Source organism: Camponotus floridanus, unplaced genomic scaffold (assembly GCF_003227725.1).
Source record: "Camponotus floridanus strain SB8 unplaced genomic scaffold, Cflo_v7.5 scaffold55, whole genome shotgun sequence".
Classification (NCBI taxonomy): Eukaryota; Metazoa; Arthropoda; class Insecta; order Hymenoptera; family Formicidae; genus Camponotus; species Camponotus floridanus.
In genome coordinates, this window is record NW_020229714.1 from 298,727 (window position 1) to 321,797 (window position 23,071).

Consider the following 23,071-nt stretch of genomic DNA (forward strand, 5'->3'; position numbering starts at 1 on the left):
TATTATTATTTTTTCGCATTTCGCACATTTTTAATATTCAAGAGTTTATTTTGTTAAGGTCATCAATTCTTTGTAGATCTTATTTTTGTTAATCTAGCTTTGATTAGTTTTAATCTGGAGAAACTTTGCTACTTATGGAATATTGCGTGCGATATGTCCCTCATCGGGCTAACTTACGCGAAGATTTACATTTCAAAGACGCTGAAACTGGCACACTCGCGTGCCGAATAAAACGAAGAAATCATAAATTTGAAAGATAAACATCTCGGTTCGTTGGCATCCTTAGAGGGGTCCCAGCTTCGGTTGAGGAGGAGGGAGAAGAGTCGTTCGTCCCTCGGTGTGACGACGGCGCCGACGTCGGTGGTGCTGGAAATGGTGGTGGCGGCGTCGGCAGGAAGGGGTAGGGCTGAAAGCAACCCTGCCAGAACGGCTACCTGCCCGCCGCCAACCCTGTCCGCGACGCTTCCCCAGTACTCGGGCGATCGCTAACACGACCGCGCACGCGATATCCCATCGTTGGGGTTGCGCGCTACCGCGTCGTATATGCGTGTGCGTGTGTATATCTGTAGAGAGTGCATTACGCGGGACAGCGGCATGCCGAGAGCGTTGCCGAACACAGTGGCAGCCAGCAACGTGGGATTAGCGTGACGTAATCCCGCGTGGCACGCTAATCGCTCAATCAACCCTCGTCTCGAGAGGTGCTCGAAAGCGTCACGATCTCTCGTACTGGGCGTAGGAGACCTAGCCGGACCTTCCGATCAGCATCTCTGCGAGATGTGGAATTATGTAGGGTTGCCAAGCTAAATGAGTGCAGGAGGGTGCGCGAATAGTGAGTAGTACATGAACGGAATTAACGCGGAGCGTCAAGTAGTGTCCGCATATGTGCGTGCGTATGTGACAACAAGTAGTTTCAGTTCGCGTGATACCCGAGAGAGATTTGTTATAATCTATCTTAGTCTATTTCTCTTTTTGTACGTTGCATATATTTATCTTTGTTTTTCTCTCCTTTTTGTTTGAAATTTACCTATTTAAAATAAAAAAAGATTTTTTTAAAGATCAAGTAGACTCGCGTTCGTGATGCTCGCGTTGTGTCACCCTTTGCTTGCCATCTCTTCGTTTACTCTATTTTGATTTCTAATTTGCTTATCTCTTAAAGGTAAATATACTCAGAAATTATTTTGTAAAATAAAAAAAAAAAAGTACAATTTGTGCTTGCGATATTTGTTAAAAGCATCTCCTTTTTTATTTTGCATTATCTTTCTTACTCTCTCTTCTCTCTATCTTTATCTATGTTTAGCCACCCCCTAGTGTACGCTTTGTTTCGACGCTTCTGCTTACTCATGAAATGCTTACCATGTGCATCTTCGAGATAACTTCATTTCCGTCTTACTCCCTGGAGAAACACGAAAAAAGCTCGTCCATTGTATTTGGGATCCGCAAAAAAATCGTTCGAAGAATTAAGAGCAACGTAAGAAAATTGGACGCTTTGTGTCACGGTGAATAAATTAGGACAATGTTCGAAGATAGCTGCGAGGTAGCTTGAAGCCCGTACTGGGTCGTGCTCGACATCTCGACAGTCTAACCCGCGATACGGATAAAATCACAGAATCATTGGCTGACTCAAAGCGCGGGACGGTCTTCTATTCGTGGCCAGTATTCCTGCCATACACAGTATCAAGTGAATTTTATGGTCAATCGGCTGCCAAAGCGTATTGATGTATCGAATGCGCTAGCCGACCGAGTTATATATGTAGATGCTCTGACGTTAGAGCAATCGAGGCTAGAGCAATGACGCTCGTAATCGAGCTACTCTTTATTTATTCTATCTCTTTATCGCGTTTCACGAACGAGAAAATGATTTGTTATCCTATTTAAATTCAGTAGATACGGTGATTTCTTTTAAGACACCAAAGGATTGTCTATAAAATATTTTTCCAATTTTAATAAAATTGGAAATATATGAATCTCACACGTTATTTTTAATGTTTATAACGTTATATTTACATTCTTTGTTGAAACATTTCAAATATCATATATTGTAATTTATGTTATATTTTAATTAATTGCTGTGACAACAAAGATTTTTTATGTTTATTTTAACATGTGCACGTGTAGCATCTTCTAAACTTACGATATATAGTGGATCATTTAATAATTATCGCTGCCATTTGTCGAGATAAATTGATAAAATGAAATTCAATTATTTATCATTTGTTGAGGATATTCCTTGAATTTTCTTCAACATTATTTAGAAAAATTAAAACAATTGCAATATATTTAAGGTATTCAAAAAATTGTAAATGTGTGTATTACGAGATGTAAAAATTTATGACGATATCAGTATAATCCTTGATAATTTTCGACATTTTGGAATCTGACAATTTCAATATTTGACAACATTGGAATAAAAAATCCTCGATTTAACAATAGATGATTATTCCTTGGATATCGTGTTATTGGCAGATTTCGAAAGTCAAGAATTTTTCGACAAATATTTTTAATCTCCATTAATTGAAACAATTATTTAATTTTCTCATGGCTCGTATCATTGTAGCCTGTCATGGCTGGATATTTCGACCGTCCTTCGCATTGCGTCGCACGGCAGAATGGGGTCATTAGCTACGCGGATAGTCGGAAAGGGTCGAGCGAAATCGCTCGAATAGAAGCGAGCAACGTAATTCTGATTTTGTTTCGAAAATACACGCTCCAAGACAGGTCGATCCATCATCGTCGCCATTCTACCCGACATCTTGACGACATAGATCGATCCGATCGACCTGACCGCATCTCGGTAACCGCATTACGAACGCGATTTCGTATTTACAAAAGATGCGATACACTGAATTTTTACGAGAAGTGGCGCGTCATTGAATAGAGTGCTCTTGAACGTTTAAAGGACTTTGAGCTTTTTTGCAAGTCCCTCGAGATACTCGGGCAATTGATTCTGGAATTAATTAGAAACGATCTAGAGCTATTTTCCGCTACATTAACTGTATCCATTGGAGGAAGTTACGATAGCATTGTGATAGAGATTCTGATGAGACACTAAGCGACTACCGTAAAGTAACACCGACAAGCAATATCGAGTTACAAGTGCTTTTGTGTGATAGGGCGTACATCTGTATAAAGTACAGTGAATTCAATTAATCATCTCGTAAAGCAGATAGTTGTGAAATTCGCGTATGATGGAAACGCGAGCGCTGGCCAAACCGCTGGAAGATATTTACGGCAACCGCGGAAAATCATCCGTTTCGTCGAGCACGGCGAATCATCTGATATTTGCTATCAGATAATGCTGGGCCATCATCGACAATGGAGCGATAATCCGGCTAATAATAAGATTCGCATCGCGAAGCTGACCGTTGCAGTCAAGAACGGTCCACCGAACACCGATTGGTTCACGGAAGACAGAACGAATCCAGATTCCTTCCTGACAAAGTAATGCCCGAGCGGGCTATAATTGAGCGTACAATTACATTTGTGGGAATCTTTAACGTTGTGATTTCGGATCCACGGAGAAGCAGTTGCCCAAATTGAAATAAATAAAGAATTATCGTATTTTACCTCACTTGCCAATCGTTAATAAGCATTTAGCAGTAAGTAAACAAGATCGAGTCAGATACTGCCGGCAAGTACTTGTATATAATACTTATTTAAATATCAAGACGCTTATATATGAATTGCGTATTCTATTTGACACTTGAGAAAAATCTAGAGAGAAATTTCTTCTGCTCGCAAAAACATAAAATAGCACTTGGATCGGTGAAAAAATATACAGAATAGAGGTATTTCCGTAGTAGCCATTGGTGAAAAAGCATCGACTGCTAATGCGGACGAATTGGCAAAGGACATCGATGACCAGCTTTCATGCGGCTTGTAACTGTTGCTGTTACGAGGGAAGAAGATCGTTAGCAGGAAATCCTGCGGAAGATTAATGAACGGTACGGTTAACGACACAGCGACGTCGCGACGATAATAGCCGCAATAGAATCTGCGGAAAATTCTCTCTCTCTCTTTTCCGGTCCGGCGGTGGTTCAAGCAGCCGGCTTGATGTTGTCGCGCTTCCTGCAGGAGTTGTCAACAGCGGACAACAGGAACGCCATCGCGGAGAAACGGAAGGCCGACGGTTTGTGATCGTTTCGGCAGCGGGCCGATCGTTCCCGCGTCACAACCGATCGCGGCAGCGGCACGATAGCTGCCGATGAGAGTAATGTGACGAAGGCGGCGAGGGCAGGTGAAGAGATGACGGTGACGGTGACGCCGTCGACTTCCGACGTCGCCGACAAGGCGGTGTCGACGGACGATGGCGGCAGCGGCGGCATGGAAGTGGCTCGTCTCGAGGCCGTTCTCGCTGCCCTGGTGGAAACGAAGGTGGAAGCGATGAAGGCATCGTCGACGCTCAGCCGACGTTCCGGTAGCGCACCCGCCAGTCCGCGTCGACCTAGATTGACCTCGACCTCGACGGCCTCCTCTTCATTGAACCACCCCCACCATCATCATTCTCATCATCATCATCAGCATCATTCGCAGCAGCAGCAACAGCAGCACAATAAGAAGAAAGGCCAGCATCATCAGCAGCATCACCGCCATCGTCGTAAACGTCACGACTCCGCGCCCTGCGAGAGCGATTATCTCAACAACATGATGGATCATTCTCAACACAAGTTATCTAACGGTAAGTCAAAAATTATTATTCCAGCATATTAATCCGATAAATATTAAAATAATCCTTTTCGACTTACCGCAAACTTATGAGTATTTTCAATGAAAGGAAAAAATTTTTAATATTTCTAAATAATTTAGAATTATTTATTTATATAAAATCAATTACGATTTATTTTATAATCTTCTAAATAAAATTTGAGTTAATTTCAAAATTGTTTACACTTAAATTCCACAATAAAATTGCAGCAAAATTTATTAGTATTTTTTTTTCTCAATACATAAAAATGACAGAAATATTTCTGCATTGTTAAATATTGAATAAAGCTAAATGATACTTGCTAATTGTACTTTGTTTATTTGCTAGGAAAGGGACGGAGAAGAGGTTCCGAAAGTCCTAGAAGTCCTCGAAAGAAGCGCAGGCATTCGAGGAGCCCAAATGTTCTTCAAGGCGTTGTCCAAGACGTTCACACCGGCCTCGATTCGCGCTTCGAGCTGCTCGGTATTGACGGCGACCAAGATGTGGCCCTAATAAACTTCGAAAGGGCCAAGGAAGTCCTCGGTGACTCCTGCGAATACCCACGGCTGCACCGAAGTGCCTGCTACTTTACCCAAAGCGCAGCTCAATTGTGAGTATTTTTTTTTTTACGTTCAATACACTTTTAAAAGTCGCGCTAACAATGAGAAGAACTTTTATATGGATTTTGTAGAGAAGAAAGAATAATATTCGATGAAACTATTATGAAACCAAGTTATTTTCTCAACGTTGAAAATTAGAACGTTGCGACAAACGTCGTTGCTGAGAGCAAACCGACTTCAAGTCCCATTGAAATTGCATTATTTTCTTTCTCTCTTTTTCTTTTATAGAAATTTAAAGTGTTCCAGGAAATCTTTCTATATATCACCTGATATAATTTTCTCATTTATGATCTCGGTTTTCATGCGCGCCTCAGGAATAAACTTCTTATGTTGACAAACTTTCGTATGCTATCTTGTCCTTTATAGGGTCACCGAGTATTATCTCGTATCTAGTCTTTCCATATTCACTATATTCGATCGGTCAACTACTAAAGAGAGAGAGAGAGAGAGAGAGAAAGAGAGAAGGAGGGAGGGTGGGAAAGAGAAAGAGAGAGAGATGGTTTTGGTGTAAGCACAGCACAACATAATGGAACTGGGTCAGCGCAATGCGTGGTTGTGCATCTTCGTCATATGCTGTTCTCGGCAAACACGGTTTGGCGACTGAATCACCTGGGCGACAAAGGACGAGCACCGTTGAAGCGTGTAATGAAACTGCGGCCGATCGGGAATTAGTCGATGGCGAGTAGCGATCACAAGGAGGCGTCATCATGTTACCGCGTCATCCTCCTGGGTGCTCTTCTTTTTCCTTTTTTTTGGATTTAAAACAACTTTTGGAATTATATAACGAAGATATTCGGTTTTAACATCACGGTGTAACGTGATAAAAAGAAGCTTTTTATAATTCCCTCATTGATTAATGCAATATTGAAAAATTTTTAAAATTTATTTTGTTTTGCATGCGGATAAAAGATATTTAATTAATCGTATATCATAATAATATAGAGATTAAAATATAACAGAGTAATTTATTGAAAGTGCAAGAATTGAAAAAATATCAAAAATAAGATACTTTTTCATTTTTGAACTTTGTAACGTTGCTTTATAAATCCAAAATAATATTATCTTTCGATTAAAAATGATCAGAATATCCTAGATATACATAAAGAAGCGTCGAAAAAAGTATCTCGACAGTTATCAAATAACTGTTTGATATGTGTTGTACAGACAATTTAATTAAAAGACTTTGTGTTGATGACGGAATAGTTGCTCTGAGCGATTGATTCAACGTCGACATTTACTACTTGATATGGTTTGTTTCGATACAGCTAAATCTACTGGTATATTGATTTAATTTCTCTTTATCGTCTTCTTTTAATCGAATATGCTGTCGCGGTAAGTCGAAGCTTCTGTCTACAAGTTTTTTGCGTTTTCCGATAGCTGTTGCAAATGTGTTTTAAATAAATATATTTTTATAACATATACAGAAATTAACTTTAACAAATAATTGCAAAATCGTATATTTATAGTCCAAAAAATATAATTTTTCTTAACAAAGGCGACAGGATGTGCAAACCATAGTCAACGCGAACAGATGTATTGGCCATTGTCCGACTTCACGCCGGTTGTTATCACTAGCTCGAATTCGAGTCCTGTACAATGCCCGGCACGACACCTCGGTTATCGTTTTTCCACTTTTCCGTCCTATTCTAGCAGCGTTTTCTAAAATTATACTCAGAGAGCACGTGACACACGGCCTTCGTATGTGTGACGTAGATAGTGCAACGATTGTTCCTTCGTTCAGCTCGATATCGGGGTCTACTTCTCGTTGACTGTTGTAAACGTATATCAAATTACTGGCCCGCTTTTCACGTTATTGAGTTTAAATGTGTAAGAGTTGACCAAAAGTTGCAAAATTTTACTGTAAACATGTCGCACTAACTTATAACGCGTCTTGTTTAATGCTCCAAATTTTTTTAAAATTTATGTCAGTGAAATTCTACGTAATCTTATCATACACTATTTTTATTTTTATCTTTTATTATTATCGAGACTGTTTTTAATCTTTTGTTGAATAGTTTCCATGTTCAATTTCAAAAATTTATTCATACATGAAAATTTTAGTATTTTAAAATATTATGTCTAATTAAAACTTTTTAATTTCAAATTCCAACTTTAGAGCTTCGAATAATGATCAAAGTAATCATACGCGAAAGTATAAATTACTATCTTTAATTATTTTTAACTATTTAGTCTCTTCGATTTGTGGAATTAGGATCATTTTTTTGTGAGTTTATGCTTCTATCATGTTGTTCAGCTTTTGCATCGATCGAAAATGAAATAACTTTGGGTTTCTAATTTTAAAAGTCGATATAAAAATAGCATGCGGAAGTACATAACATTGGATCCACCTTTCAGTCACCATCATTCGCGTAAACAGCAACTTCTCGCGTTTCTCGCGAACAATGCAGGTACTATTATGTTCAATACTCGTTCGTTGCTCGCCTTTCTTCGAGTCTTCACAATTAATGTTTAGAAAATCGATGTCTAGAAATGTGCTAGCGATATTGTTTCATCGTTCGGCTCACAATGCTCACAAAGCGTATGTAGATTTTAATTAACGATCATGGACAGCTTGAAACATTTCATGCAAAATATAATCTCGGTAATGGACAACTTAAAATGAGACAGAATTCGATTTTTACTTAAACAATCTCTTTCTTAAAAACATTCGAGTGTTTTAATATAACTTCTAATTCAGATATTTCCACTTGTTTTTTATTATTAAATACAAGTTGAAACTTAAAAACATAAAAAAAATCTATTTTTGATTTTAAAGAAGATGTATGAGAAATGTATAAATAAAATGTATAAATAAAATGTTATTATTCAAGTTAAATTAAACGCCAGATGCACAATTGGATTATTGACGTATTTCATATCCGAAACGGTACTGATCAAGTAACGATTTGATAAGCTATAACAGTAGCCCGTTGTGAAAACAATAGTTTGGTATTACCTATATGATGGATTTTGTTTTCAAGCCAATTTTTACTCACTTGGAACTTCGAAATGAATTTTCATTCGAGCGAATAATAAAAAAATATTTATCTCTTTACTTTTGTCTTTTCCAGAAAAATTCATTACGACGATGACGACTATGTAGCGTTGAACGTAGCCGATGAGCTGGAGGAGGAAGAAACCTTGAGCGGTCCGGAGAAGGTAAACGAGCCTCAGGGAAGGTATCACCGACCACGAAGAAAGCGCAAACGTAAACGGCGCAAGATCGATTCCGTCGTTCCGGATTTCCATCCGGATGAGGAGCTTGTCGATCCCGAGGAACTGCCTCCTCGTGCACGATGGACGATCATGTTGACCGCTTGTCTTCTACTCGCCATGTCCCTGCTCTTGGTCGGTGTAACGCTGCGGATGGCTCCTATAATCGACGACATGGGTAAGTCGATCGCAATAATCAACACTTTTGTTTTTAATCAATCGGTATATTCGTTGCTTCGTTTGGCGAGATTAAAAAAATATGTTACACAAAAATATATTTTTTTAATTTTATATCTTTTACTAGTGACGTTGCCATTTTTCAGCTAAATTTGTGAAAAAGATTCTTGAAAGACAGAGCGTTTCGCATGCTCGATAAACGCATTTACTTTATGGCCGGTGATTTTATTAGAACGCGATAAAGTGCGGGATTTATTACCCGCGATACGGGTTTTTAACGGGCGGAGAGCTACCTAAAGATTGACTCGATGCGTACGAAAATAGTAGCTAAATAATAATACGGATTTATACGTTTGAAAACGCGGGAGAAAATCATGGATTACCTTCGTTAAAATATGCAAGACGGTCTCGAGGGTGGTAACCTCCGGATGAAGTCGCAAGGCATTAATGATTTAATACGTCCTTATGCAATCCCAGGAAACGATATTGTCGCTTGAGCAGATCCAATTAACTTCATTGCCAAGTTTTCATAAACTCAAAGATTTGATTAATTCTCTTATAATCTTCCACTAAAAATCTCCATTAAAACTATTTTCTTTCTTCTATTAAATTTGTAAACGATTTCTCATTATCAATTAAATTCTGTATTCATTCAATACGACTTCGAAATTCTATATATAGATATATATATATATATATATATATATATATATATATATTCTCAAATTAATTAGAGATTCTCTTGGACGATTTCTGTAGAAATTGAAGCAATTAATTAAAGAAGTGATCTACCAATTATTTTAAAGAGTTATATTTTGTTATTTATGTATTTTGAGAAGTCAAATTTTCTATCAAAGCATCGAAATGTAATTTAGTGCATAGAATATTGCTGATCTGATATTCTAATTAAACTGGTATCTCAATTATGTGAAGGGATACAAAGATTTCGGGCTATGGTAATTGCTAGACCGGTTCTAATACGATAATGGTTTGATCATCGTCGTTAACAATTTCGTGGTTAACGATTCCTTCCTAGTGGTCACGAAATCACGTTTTCTCTACACTGAGCTGGTTCTCCAAACCGAGATGCGGAGAGAGAGTACGTAGAGGTTTTCGCCAATTAGTCGGCAGAATTACCCGCGGTGACGACCGACGACACTTCCAAGTGCTATATCTGTTAGTGAACCATCACTGTCTCGGATACACGTTGTAAAGTGCCGCAAAATGTGCACGTATATGCACGAACACTTATACATTTCGCCTTCGTTTCACTGGCACAACCCAGTCGCATGCAGCGTGCGAGGTCGAGGGCGCTCGGCGTCTCTAAATTAAAGACGCGCGTCTGCGAATCCTCCAGTCAGCCGTCGGATTTCCGCAGTTGAGCCACCTTAAAACCCGCACTCGTCGACTCGGAGAAAAGCTCACTTTCGGAAAGTGTGCAAGTAGTGTAGCGACGCTGTTTTCTTCCCTCGTGTCGTCGTCGATCGCGTATCGAGGATCAGAATGTTATCCTGCGGCAATTTCAGTTCCGCGTTCGTCGGTGACCTTCCGATCGGAAGCGCTATGCGAGAAATAGAATTAAAGTTTTAGCGAGCTTCCACATTTCCGATGCCCGCATTTCGCGATGTGAGATTGTTGGAGCAAGACTATTGGAGTTAACTCTCATTTCTCCTCGAGGGGAAACAATTTCCTGGACATCTGTGCTCGAAAGGAGTAAGGCAAAAATAAAACCGCGCTTTCGCAAAATCGCTGGCGAGGAAAGCGATTTCAGGTCGTGATTTTAACGCTTCGAGATTTTAAATATCGTTAACGGTCGGTTAATCCATTTATTATGCGAGTAAAAGGAATGTATCCTATTGAAATTAGTAAAAATTATCACTATCAAAATAGATTATCAAAATAGAATATTTGAAATTGAATTTTTCTCTGGACAATATTTGTCTTTAATATCAGAAAAATTTATTACTACAGTATTATGATTTTCAAGTATGATTACTCGTTGTATAATATTGAGGTTCAATATTGTTTACTTTGATCCTAACTAAATGTATTAAAATTTAGTTTGTTAGCCGTCAGCGATATCCGTTTCCAATAGAATACGTCAAAGTGTGAATGACGTTGTATAAATACACCAACACGCGCGAAATCAACAAGTCAGAGTCGATACTCGAACTTATATGGTTAGACGATATTCTGTCGAGAGATTCACGGAAGCATATGTCATCGCTTGCGGCAGATTGTGGAAAGGTTGCGGTATTATTGATCTAAGAAGATGAAATTGTTAATCTCTCGTCTGATGATTATTCGCGATGCAAATGTTTGATAATATTTAACTTGGCCTGAAGCTAATAAATTTCCAGAAATAAAACGCGATAGACGATAATCATGTGCGAGTTTAATTTTTCGACGCTCCGAGCAAAGCTTTGTGAAAATTGAATCGTGTGAATTTGTACATTATATATTTTGCCTTAAAATTTGATTTAAAAAAATTTTAAACAATTTCAGAATTTGCCTCTATAAACCTATAATTATATTGGACAAATTATGAAGTCAATTGTGTATCATACTTACATTGGAATCATAAGTTTCTGATAAATCTTAATTTTAAAATTGCGTATATGTCGTTTATATATAATTGTGAGTGAATGTGTAACTCTGATTATTTGTTAACCATCTAGTTTTAATAGTTCAGATGTATGTACAAGATGCTATTTTGTGCCTGAGTATAGAATTTGTTTGCAAAATTGCTGCCATATCGATTTGCATCAGATGCGACCTTCCACAATATCGATCTTTCGTGTCAACATCGGTATATGTAATTACTTTCAATTACCAATATAGCTTTTTATCGTTGTATCGTGTTTCAAGTTAAGTAGAATTATAAAGTTAGCATTCCTTATAAGAGGCAAATTTAATATATTAGCTAATTTTATCTAGCCTACATAAATTTAAAAATATCTGAGACTCTACTTAATTCTTTTAAAGTGTCCTATACATTTATTTTGAATTTAATGTATATTTCATATTTACTGTGCGATTTCTTTCTTAGACAATTTTATATACATAATTTATTTTGTCGAAAGAAAAAGAAAATGAATTAAGACAAGAAGATGATTAATTCAATTGAAGCAAACTCATTCTCCGATGTTCTCGGATCTCAGGAAAAGTCTCAGCGAAAAATGACTTTTTCCGATGCCTATAGTTGTGACCTCTTTACGGCAAAATTACCGAGTATACATCGTATCGATCTTAAATTTGCAAGACGCTTCCTGCGCCCGAATTGCACAGGAGGTGTCTCATTTTGGCACTTTATAACATCGCGTTTATATCGTATTACACTCATAGTGAAATTAGGTCAGGCCCAAATACGCGGTTGATTTTCATCACCGTTCGATTTTGACGTTTCACGTCATTAAAGAGTACAAATATAGATCGGATCGTCATTACTGACATTTGCTTACACCCACAATTGCCGCAGTCGATTCATTACGATTATTTCCATGTCAACAACGATTATTTCGCACGTATTGGATCGAATGATCAATCAATTGGCGATCTTTAATTATTTCCAATGAGTAATTGTAACCTTTGAGTGAATGCTCGAATTGAAGCTCATAATTCAACTTTATGCGATTCCTAAATTTGAAACTCGACAGAAATTCGTCGCTTTTTAACCAAAAGTTCACTAAAAAGTTATTTTGTAGCATAAAATATTTTATTTATTTATTTATTTTTTTATAATTTCTCTCTCTCTCTCTCTCTTGTGTGCATATGTTAAGGCCAACCAGTGATGTTGTGACTCTAAAATGCTAACGCTGCATTTCAAGTCCTCGTGTAAAATTGCACTGCAAAGTACGTGAATTTTTTATTTCACAGACACGGAGGGGAAAAGGTGAAATGGCAAAACCAGCCGCGGCGTGTAAGAATTTTAAATAGAGCCTATTTCACAGACTCATAATGTGAGTAATATATTGCTAGCCATTATGCTCGTGTATCTCGGCAATATCGTAAAGTGTGTATCGATCTTGTACAGTTAGGGGATGACATCTGCTGTACGAATTATACGTGTCCGGTATTTGCATAATTCTGGGTTGCATCAATTCATGCCGCTACGTCGTCTCGCATAATCAGGTGACATTTGCGTGTCGCAGATTGTCGTAAACGCGAAATGTGTTTAGCGTATTATGAAATTAACATCATTATTGTTTCTGAAACGCTGACTATTTGTGTTTCGGCAATTATTTCATGAATATTCAGGATAATCGCGGAATTATTTTAAATTGCAATTTTTATACTTATACGTATATATTTTATTTTTTTTTGTGCTGGTTTTATAAATTTCTATGCAAGTTATTTATTTTGTCACATTTATTCTATGAAGTTTCAGAAAATTAAGAAAAAGTAAATTATTGCAATTTAGTTCTGATTTAAAAATATATAATTCTTATTTCGCGGATAATAGAATTTTATTTCGCGTCAAAATCTGAGTTCTAATTTAACGATTCTCTCGTTATATCGTAATATAGGATAATCTATTTTGCATTTTGAAGAGTGAAATTCAATGCGGGAGTATTATATATGTATGTGTGTGTATGCGGGCTCACATTATTATATTACTTCACGAAATCAAGTTGGACTTTTATATATTGCACTTCTCAATTTTACTTATGGACTTCGCAGGTGCGAATGCATTACAATTCACGGAGTAAAATCTTTGAAGTAAATCTGTGTCATTTTTTTAAACGTGCATTTTTCTCCTTACAAAGTAGATCTATGAAGACATTTTAGAATTTAATTTTGTTCCTGTTACCGTGAATTGAAAATGTTGCGTCGTAAATGCTATCATCGTAATTTAAAAGCTTTCGTGTTCTAACGCTCGCCAGCAAACGTTGGAATTTTTTAAAATGTTGCGCCAAGAGATATATCCGGTATATAAAAATTTCATTTACAAGAAACTAGCTGAGTCTTATATGCCGCAGCGGCACCATTAGAATAATGCGATTTACATATGTGTGTTACTTTACGACACCGATGTCGACAAGTAATATAATTTTCTGTTTGTAAAATAGAATTTTCCACGTATATACACACACATATTACATATACACCTATTAGGAGATCTTATTTTATACATTCCGTATATTTTGATATCAGACCGACGAAACGGAATAAAACATTTCTCAAGAGCCAATTGGTTCTTTTTACTTTTCCATTCGTTTATTATTGAAAAGGGAAAAAGAGAATTAACGATATCTCTTGGCAGTTTGCGCCAATATCAACGGCTGTTATATAGATAATCCATTAAGCGAACGAAGTTTCGGTGACAACGCTACTTTATACTTTGCCAGTTTATGATCGATCTATGCGGCAAATTGGAACGTGACAACTCGACAACTCATTGCCTTGTTATGTACATGCACTGCTTGTATTCGAAGTGTTCGTAAACTGTGAGGTAAAGATATATCATCATAAAACTGATATACTTTTGCTTCATAACATGTAACTGAAAGGAAAAGCAATTTGCCAAATTTATTGTAAGAAGTAACAAAATACGTAATTTTCGTTTTTTTTTTCATCACGATTCCGATGAAAGAATTGTGAATAGTAATTCTCATTTGTCTTTATCGCCTTCTCTAAAGATAGAAGGCTAATAATCGTAAAACACTGCCGGAGAATTTTATTGGTAATGGAATTGCACATTAGCGTCAATAGTAATCGTGATTTTCGATCGTTACTAAAGTGACGGTGAAACGATTACTCCTACGGAATTGCATTCTCGACTAATTTCGAGAAGTCAAGACCCGTGCCGAAATTAAATTGGAGAGTGTTTTTCGTAACTGGTCAATAAAGTAAACAGTAATTGGTAGTGCATCATAAATTTTTAATAGAGGAACAGAAAAATAATAATAATAAATTTTCATTTGCTCAGACAAAAAACTCAGACAAAAAATATATTAAGTGAAGGTAATAAATTTAAATTAAATTTAATAAAAAATAAGACATAGATTTCTAATGTTTATCTTTAATAATATTTATTTAAGAAAAAGATTACATTTCCATAAAATTACAATTGTTAAATTTTGAAGCTTCGCTTTACTTTACTTTTCTCGCTTTAATCTACGGATCTTGTTTTCTTGATTTTAACGATGTAAACGTATTTAAACCTGATAATTTTAGACTTATCCCTTCTGCTTCCCAGGAAAGGAAATGCTGACGTCCGTACACGTACATACAGTCGTCACACCGTTTTCCATCCTTGTTCCGTTCTCAATGCTTTTGCACAGCTAAACTTGATATCTTGTACTCTCATCTCCATTCAATCGCGCGTAAGCGTGAGTTGATGCTGCGAGTGAGAGGGCAGTTTCATTTCCAACGACGGGTATCTCGCTGTCGTAAATCCATCACTTTACTGCTATGGTTAGTTTATTCAGACACTCTTGATTCGAGATTCGCGAACCGCACATTTTCCTATATTTACGTTTATTTTAATAATATATTTCTCGCACAGAATTATATTTGTGCTTTTACAGTGCTACCTCTTTTGATAGGACGTAAGAAAATCGTTAGTTAACATTGAAGCCTCCAGTTGTTTTGCTGATCGCTCTTTATGAAGCAGAAAAACGTACACATTTTATATCAATATCTAATCTAATTAAAAATAAATGTTTCTTTTTAATATAAGATTCTTGTTTTACACGTGAACAATAACACATAATATAAAAATAAGACTGAGCAAAATCATTTTACATTTGCTGCTATTTTTGTTCGTAAAAAGATTAAAAAGTACAATGCTTATTTTCGTACTAATTTTGAAATATAATTTCAGTCATTAGAAAAATATTCTAGGTAATGAATTAATGCTGTAACAATTATGATTATTAATATATAGGTCAGGAAACTTAACATTTTGTGCACTTCACTTAATATCCAACGTTTTAAAAGCATTTTTCTCGCAGCAATTTTTTTATGAATATACGCGAGTCCATTTATTCGGACAGAAATCACTTCTTTCGGAGTACTCTCGCTCTAGTTCGCGAGCTCCAAATATTAGTCCCCAGTTATTGCACCATGGTAGAAAGCCAGCTGAGCTCGCATGCGCGCGTGGATTATTCATGTGTTTCTCATTTGAAAATTGTAGGAATCCAAAGAATTGGAGGATTATGCCTGAAACGGATATCGTATCTGTATCTCTTTTCTCTCTTTCTCTTTTCTCGGGATTAATAAATAATCTTAAAAAATATAAACATATATCTAAAAATATCTTATTGTATTGTGTATTATTACGGACATTAATAAATCATACTTACAGTTGATAGACATACAATTTCAAAAATTGAAAGAAATGTGTCTTTAATATAGATTTTAACATTAATAAATTTGAAGAAATTTTTTTTAACATTGCATTAAGATTATAATTAAATTATATTATAGATTTCTCTAGGTTACTTGCCAATCTCATTCGTTAATTTCATAAGCTAAATTGTACGTTAATTAATCAAAGATATTAGAACTTATTGCGTATATACGATTCTTGGCTGCATTCCGAGTGACCATGAAATTAATCGACAATTCATCTTCTTTCTGCATTGATCCAACATTTTTTTATCATTAAAATCACCTAAGAAAGATTGGCACGATTTCAGCAATTAAAAGTCAAGTTTAATTAATAATCGTCATCACTAACCGAATAACGTAAATTAAACTAATTAAATTGATCTTATAATTTTAAAAGGTATATTTGCTTTATATTAATATAGAAAGTGAGGATATTTATCAAATTTATATCAATTTAATTTAAGAAGAAACCGACTGTAAATTTATCATTAAATCTGCTCTAATTTTCCAACCGCACATTTATATTTCTCGACAGCAGCTTCATATATTTTGAAAGCTTCATTATATTTTGATCACTTGAAAAGTAAGAGAATATTGTATACAGATTTTGAATGAAATATTTATTATATTTTATTTTATTATATACAAATATATATTTACAAATATACAATGTTATATTTTAAGCTTTTTGATGAATCTGTAAAATATTCTGTCCAATATAATCCGTGTAAATTGACATCGATAGATGTACAAAAATGTAGTTGGAATATTAATGAAAGATAACTACGCGAATGCGTAGCATCCGCAGTTCCGGCGACAGCTTGCGAACGCTTGTGTCACCTGTTACACCCGTCACTCGTTTCTTCGTGCTTTCCCGACATCCTGGCTGTTATTACGTCCTTCATGCCGTCGAGATATGCTAACATCGGTAACCGGAACGAGAGCATCATCGATTATCGATGTCAGGCGTTGCGCGAGGAAAATATAGATCGCAAATGGGAATTCAGCACACGCGGAATGCCAGGGCAAATTTCGAACGATCTGTGAAATGTTCGCGGTTGCGTTACGACCGCATTGCCGACACATGACATGAAAAAGGTCCGGTCAGATACGATGAATAAAGTGAAATGGCGCGTTTACGGGCTCGCGAACGAGCGTATAATTTATCGCATATCGCAGAAATTTTATGGTAGTCGGATGCGCCGATAAATCTTTATCAATCGACCTTATGGAACGCGGGACTTTTATCCGATTATGCAGTCAATCAACATGGGAAGCTTGTCGCGCGCAACAAAAGGTATCTATCGATACCATTACACCTAATTTCCGTTTTTGGATGCCAATTTCCCAATCCATAATCGCGGGTTATCGAACGCGGTAAATTGAAGCCGCGATATCCGCGCTTAAGAACACTTCATCGAACGCGGATAATTCACTTGCTCGACGGTTTGTCCGAGATAAATTTCGTTTTTCTCACGAAGGAAAGAGAAAAATCAACTATCTTGCGTAACCAGCCATTGATGGTCTATCAAATTCACATCGGGTTGAGACTTTGTCGAGAAACGAGCGATTGATCACCATCTTCGGGCGTTTTACGGGCCGATGACGATATCGAAGTAATCTCAGCCGCCGCCGTGGGTGGCGAAGTTCTCTAAATATTTGGCCGAGTATATTTATCGGTATGAACGCGTGAGAATGTGTGCGCGTACGAGGGATTTGCGTACGTGTCGACGGATTTCGGCCGCGGGGTAAGGAGACAGGAGAAACGGATCGGCGGCCGGCTAGATCCCCCGATCGCTAAAAATACACGTCGCAATAAACTCAAGGGTGACGTCCACCACGCGTATCGACGACGTTTTTAGCTGTCCTTCTTCCTCTCTTCGAATTTTTGTGTTTTCATCTTACCGATCACACACCGTTCCTCAAGATGTTCCGCAATGTTTACGCCATTACTCGCTATCGTAAACCTGGGATAATTTCTCATCAATTCTCATATTCTCGAAACGTAAAAATAAGCAGTGAGGGAAATAAAAATTTTCGGCGACATTATTATATCTAACCGTGAGGGAATAAGGCCATTTTTAATGGCTCGTTTTTTCTGATTCGTGACTCGGTTTCATCATTTGAGAAGTTGGTATATTTTGATCCGAGTGATAACCAGTTATAAAGGATTAACGCAGTACCCATTGCATTAATATTTGCCTTTCTGAAGAGTTTATTATAATAAAACACCTGCATAACGTAACATTATGTCAAGGATAATTAATAATAACAGCGTATCTCTTCAAGTTCAAAGTCCTTGAGAATCAAGGCCAAGTATATTATTCTCATCACCTGCATTATAGCGCAATTTAATTAATTTACTAAAAATTTTCATATTTATTTCGACGTTTTCGAATCATTATTATTAGATTTATGCAACGGTTGTAAACGATTCCAATACATCGAGAATTTGATCGAAAATTTCAGTATTTATAATGAATATTACCAGTTTTTATAAGACAAGGTTTATTTTTTAGGTAAATTGTTTTATAAGAATATTTTAAATATTTAAAAGAATAAATTATTTTAAATCACAGATAAATTTATGTACAAATAATAGACGTACATATCGATCTTTTTAGAGATTTTTATATATTTTACGTAAAATCTTTTCAGTAAAATTCTAGGTAAGATTGACTAATTTTCTTTTTTAGCGGCGAATATAACATGAGGCATTCTATAAATTTCTCATGCATGAGAAGCACTTATGGCGTTCTTGCAAGAATATTCGTACGTTGCTGACGTTCATGGAAGACGACGTGGCCTCTTTGAGCTCGTTGCGGTGTCGTGGTCGCGATTAAACGCGAAAGCGCACACAAGAGAGTGCTCCATCCTATCGATGGTAAACCCGTGAAAACCGCGATAGATCTACTTTAATCACCCTTTACGACACGATATAAATAGCCTTACAGTTATTTATCACCTACTCTCCATAAAAATCTTTTCCCGCCAACAGCGAAGATACGATAAAAATTTTATTCGAGGCCGATTTACATTATTCGAGCCTAGAAATAATTATTCTTGGAATCGATAACTGCGCATTGCAACAGCGAATCCTCGATTTTATAGCGACAAGGTGATGGATCACACGACCCTTGAAGATGCGATACGCATCATTGATAATACGATAAAGTGCAAATCGGTCGTAGATATTTTGTAAGTGTTAAAATTATAATTTCCATGGAAAAAACTCGTCCTTCACGGTAAACTGCAACGTCAGATAAATGTAAAAACAATTCATATTAAAACTATATAATGATGAAAAATAGTCTGGACTTTTCGACGCGTTCTCGAGACCATTAATTCAGCCGCCATGGACATTAATCATCGAGGCGATCGAAATCGACGACCGAGCGCCGTGTCGCGCGAAAGAATAATTCTCTACGTAGACGATTTCGCAACAGCTACCGGCCAGGATTTGTCGCCGGAATTTCGCGCTGAGGATGTTTACGTCTTGTCTATCGAACCGGATGCTCCGCGGATGGGTCATCGTTCCAGTCTGTATCCGCCCGACAGTTTGGGTTTCCATCTAGATGATCGTTCCACCCTTTATCCCTTGAATTCCGGCGAGAGATCGCCTTCTTCTAATCTGGTGTACTCTCAGTCGAGCACCCCGAGACGCTCCAGATGCAATTTAGATGTCGATCAGCGGTCTAGCAGACGCTCTAGCACGCAGTCGAATCGTTCGAGGGCGAACAGCTGCAGCAGACCGACTCCCTTAGGTAGGAGATAATTGGAACGTATAAATAAATGAAAAAGAATCTTCTATTTTTCTCTACTAATCACAAATAATTAGTCTCGAATGAATATCGTAACACATTGACATTGTTCTGCATTTTACCGTACTAAAATATCTTTTTGCGACTTTAAAATATAATCGTATTAAGCTGATCTGTTCGCTGTTGATTTTGTGACGTCATTGCTCGAATGCATTAAAGATACATGAGATATATCGCATTTAGCCTTGAGAAGCATCCAAAAGCGATTATCGTTTCTATCGATCAATTGCTGTGGGCGTGAGAAAAAGCGCTTTAACATTAATACGCGACGACGACGTGAAACTTCAGGGGATGATAGGAGAGCCAGTGTTAGCAAGAAAACCAGGCCACGGAGGGCAAGTACCGCTACTCCACGAAAGGATTCCATTCGTCCCACAAAGACGGACGTTAAGCAGATGCGGAAAATAATAGAGGACGCTCATCAACTTGAACAGACGAGGCGTCATCGACGAATCGCCATAATCCTTTTGGGAATCTTTATCTTCCTTCTGACAGCCTCGATATTAGCGGTGGTGATCACCTTGACGCACAGCACCTTCCTGAGTCCTGTGACAGGCTCAAAGGAACTGGCCGAGCACAGCGCAACGTAAATCATGATTTTTGAAAGCTTTTGAAAACTAACTCTAAATCACATGGAACATACGTCCGTTAAATTTCTGAAACTATTTTATATAATCATAAATTATAATTTTCTTTGTTCATCGTCATCAAGTTTAGTGACGTTTCTTTTTAACTATTTTAAACGTCGTCGATTTAACTTTTATGACTTTTATGATGTTTCTTATCGAACGATTACGCTTGATAGGAATAATTTAAATCTCCGCTGTTCTTTATTTATGAGCGGTAAAGTCAGCCGCATCGTCAAAGTTAAGAAAATCTATCTCGACACGAAAAGAAAGTAATATAAATCTACATTTTGTTCGCTCCATTTCGAAAACGGGCGCGTGCGATAGTGATGTTGTATTATACTCTTGTGTAAAGATACATATATTTCCAAGTTTCGCGCTTTACTTACCAACGCTATTATTGTTTCAGTACGGAAAGAGAACGAGGAACTGCTAAACTCCCTGAACAGGGACATTTCCGTGCCTGAGAACGTTACGGCGCCGCCCTAAAGCGATGAAAGGGGTGATGAAAGCGGAAGTTGCCGCATTGCTTGTATGTCGCTCTCGATTCCCTTCAGCCACGATGTCTTCATCCCGCGAGATCATAACTTCACGACGACAGTCAACATCGTTGAGGCTCAACGTCGACGTCGTTTCGTTTTAGGAAGACATTCGAGCGATTCAGGAGAGAAATGTCAAGACCAATGGTGAGAAAGATTGACAGTTTTGGCGTATTCATCTCTTCAGCAAATCTCATCGGATCGATGGCGCGCTGATTAGGTGTATCGCATTTAATACGACGCTTCAAATACGCGTCTTTGTATACGATGTGGCGGTAAGGTTGTTGCAAAGAATTCGCGAAAAATCTGATCGCGATATTCGACATACTATATTGTACTGTTGATTGTATTGTTGCCGCATTTAGAAATGGTATGAGTGTATATATTTACATATATATATATACACCGTATATCGTATCAATGCAGACTATGTGCCCTCGATTCCAGAAGGTTTCGCCAATAAGAGCTCACTCCGATCAGAAGTACCAGACCAGCGTTCAATCTAAATTATTGGTAAAGTTTGGCACCAAATTAACTTACTTGGCAGTTACATTTTTATCTGATGAATATATTTCAAAACACAATTGAAATTGGAAATTTCCAACAAAACCGCAGTAATCGCATATTATCTGATAATTGTTTGGTGTACATATTTATTATCAAGATCGTAATAATATCGTGCGCATTAAATGTCATGACATGTTCCGCGGAGTGCCTGATCTGCGTTGAAACGATCATAATTCTTTAAGACCTCAATATTTGACGAAAGCTAGTTCGCGTAGTTTGCAAAATTCAACACGACGACAAGTCGCGCACCGAATGCCAACAACGAAGGAACGATTAGAAAAGTGACTCGTAAGCAAATGTGGTGCCGTAAACGTAGCATCTGATCGTTCGTCCGTCGGCGAAAGAATCGACGTGCACATGAAACCTCCCTTCTATACGCTTCGAATGGATGTACGTGGCCCGAATCGGGTACACGTGAGTATCGATCTGCGTCATCAACACGCGAATACGGGCTTCATACGTCACGGATTCGCGAGAAATCGTGTCGCAGGACAAAAACGCAACGTAGAGTATAGTTCCTTTTGTGCTTTTTTATACGTCTTCTAGGACACGAGAAGAGATACTGGAGAACTCGAGAATCTGGGAGGTTTCTCAGCTGCCGATTTCTTAACGCCGATGACGTTTATGATGTTCTCGCGCATGTAGATAGCTGTATATAAAAGAACGTTTGTTATTAACGTTACCGTTTGTAGTTACACGTCGAGAGGATAGTCCAGATAAGGGCCGAATTGTTGTTGTCAATTTGTAAGATAAATTATAGAAGACATTCGTCGAGATCGCGCGCGATACAAGAAGGGGAGAAGAAAAGAGAAACGGAGCGCACGATCAGTTATTAAAGTGTGCGAATGTGTGCGTGTTTACGTGATCGTATGTATGTGCATTGTTGTATGTATAAAAGTACATACAAAATAGTTTATGCTTTGCACGAAACGGCCAAACTATTTTTATTCGTTTCACTTTGCTACTCTCGATGCAATTTTCAATTTTGCTTTGTGACTAATTGCTTAAAGTTTTATCGAAAGCTTTTCGCGTATTGGCGATATAGCGAGAACTTTTTCCGATACGTGTATTTTGAAATCTCTTTTCACGAGCATAGAAAATGCCTGCTGAACTTTTGAATCCTGCACTTTGCGATTAAGCAATGTACATAATTTCAATAGTGCGATACGCGCTGCGACGCACACTTTTATTTAATTCTGTATGTAAGAAAAAAGTATGTTATTAAATGTATTACATTTATTAATTAATTAATTTTTATAAGAGAGATTATCGCTATTTACAGCTAAAGAGATATGAATTTTTTATATTATAAAATTCATTCCGTTACATTTGCGATTGAAATTATTTTAATTTGATATATCAGATCAAATCTGATATCGAGATCGCTAAAACAGATGACATTTCATGACACTGAAAGAGTAGCATTGATATATGGATGAAATAAACTATAACGTAGTGTATAGACACCGTTTATGTTTAACCGATACAATCT

General features: G+C 37.2%; 1 protein-coding gene across 5 annotated transcripts; it reads left to right on the top strand.

The window, feature by feature from the left end:
• Positions 1-445: 445 nt before the first annotated feature.
• LOC105253812 (autophagy-related protein 13) lies at positions 446-22,798 on the top strand. Of its 5 annotated transcripts, none has more exons than XM_011262101.3 (5): positions 446-829; positions 2,712-4,675; positions 5,030-5,291; positions 8,373-8,692; positions 20,883-22,798. In XM_011262101.3, exons 2-5 carry the CDS (start codon positions 4,243-4,245, stop codon positions 20,960-20,962), a joined length of 1,095 nt encoding a protein of 364 aa, XP_011260403.1. In that variant the 5' UTR covers positions 446-829; positions 2,712-4,242; the 3' UTR covers positions 20,963-22,798. The 5 variants fall into 5 exon arrangements, with proteins under 5 accessions (XP_011260403.1, XP_025268473.1, XP_025268472.1 ...); XM_025412688.1 differs by having other exon boundaries at positions 2,970-4,675; XM_025412687.1 differs by having other exon boundaries at positions 446-786.
• The last annotated feature ends 273 nt before the right edge of the window (positions 22,799-23,071 follow it).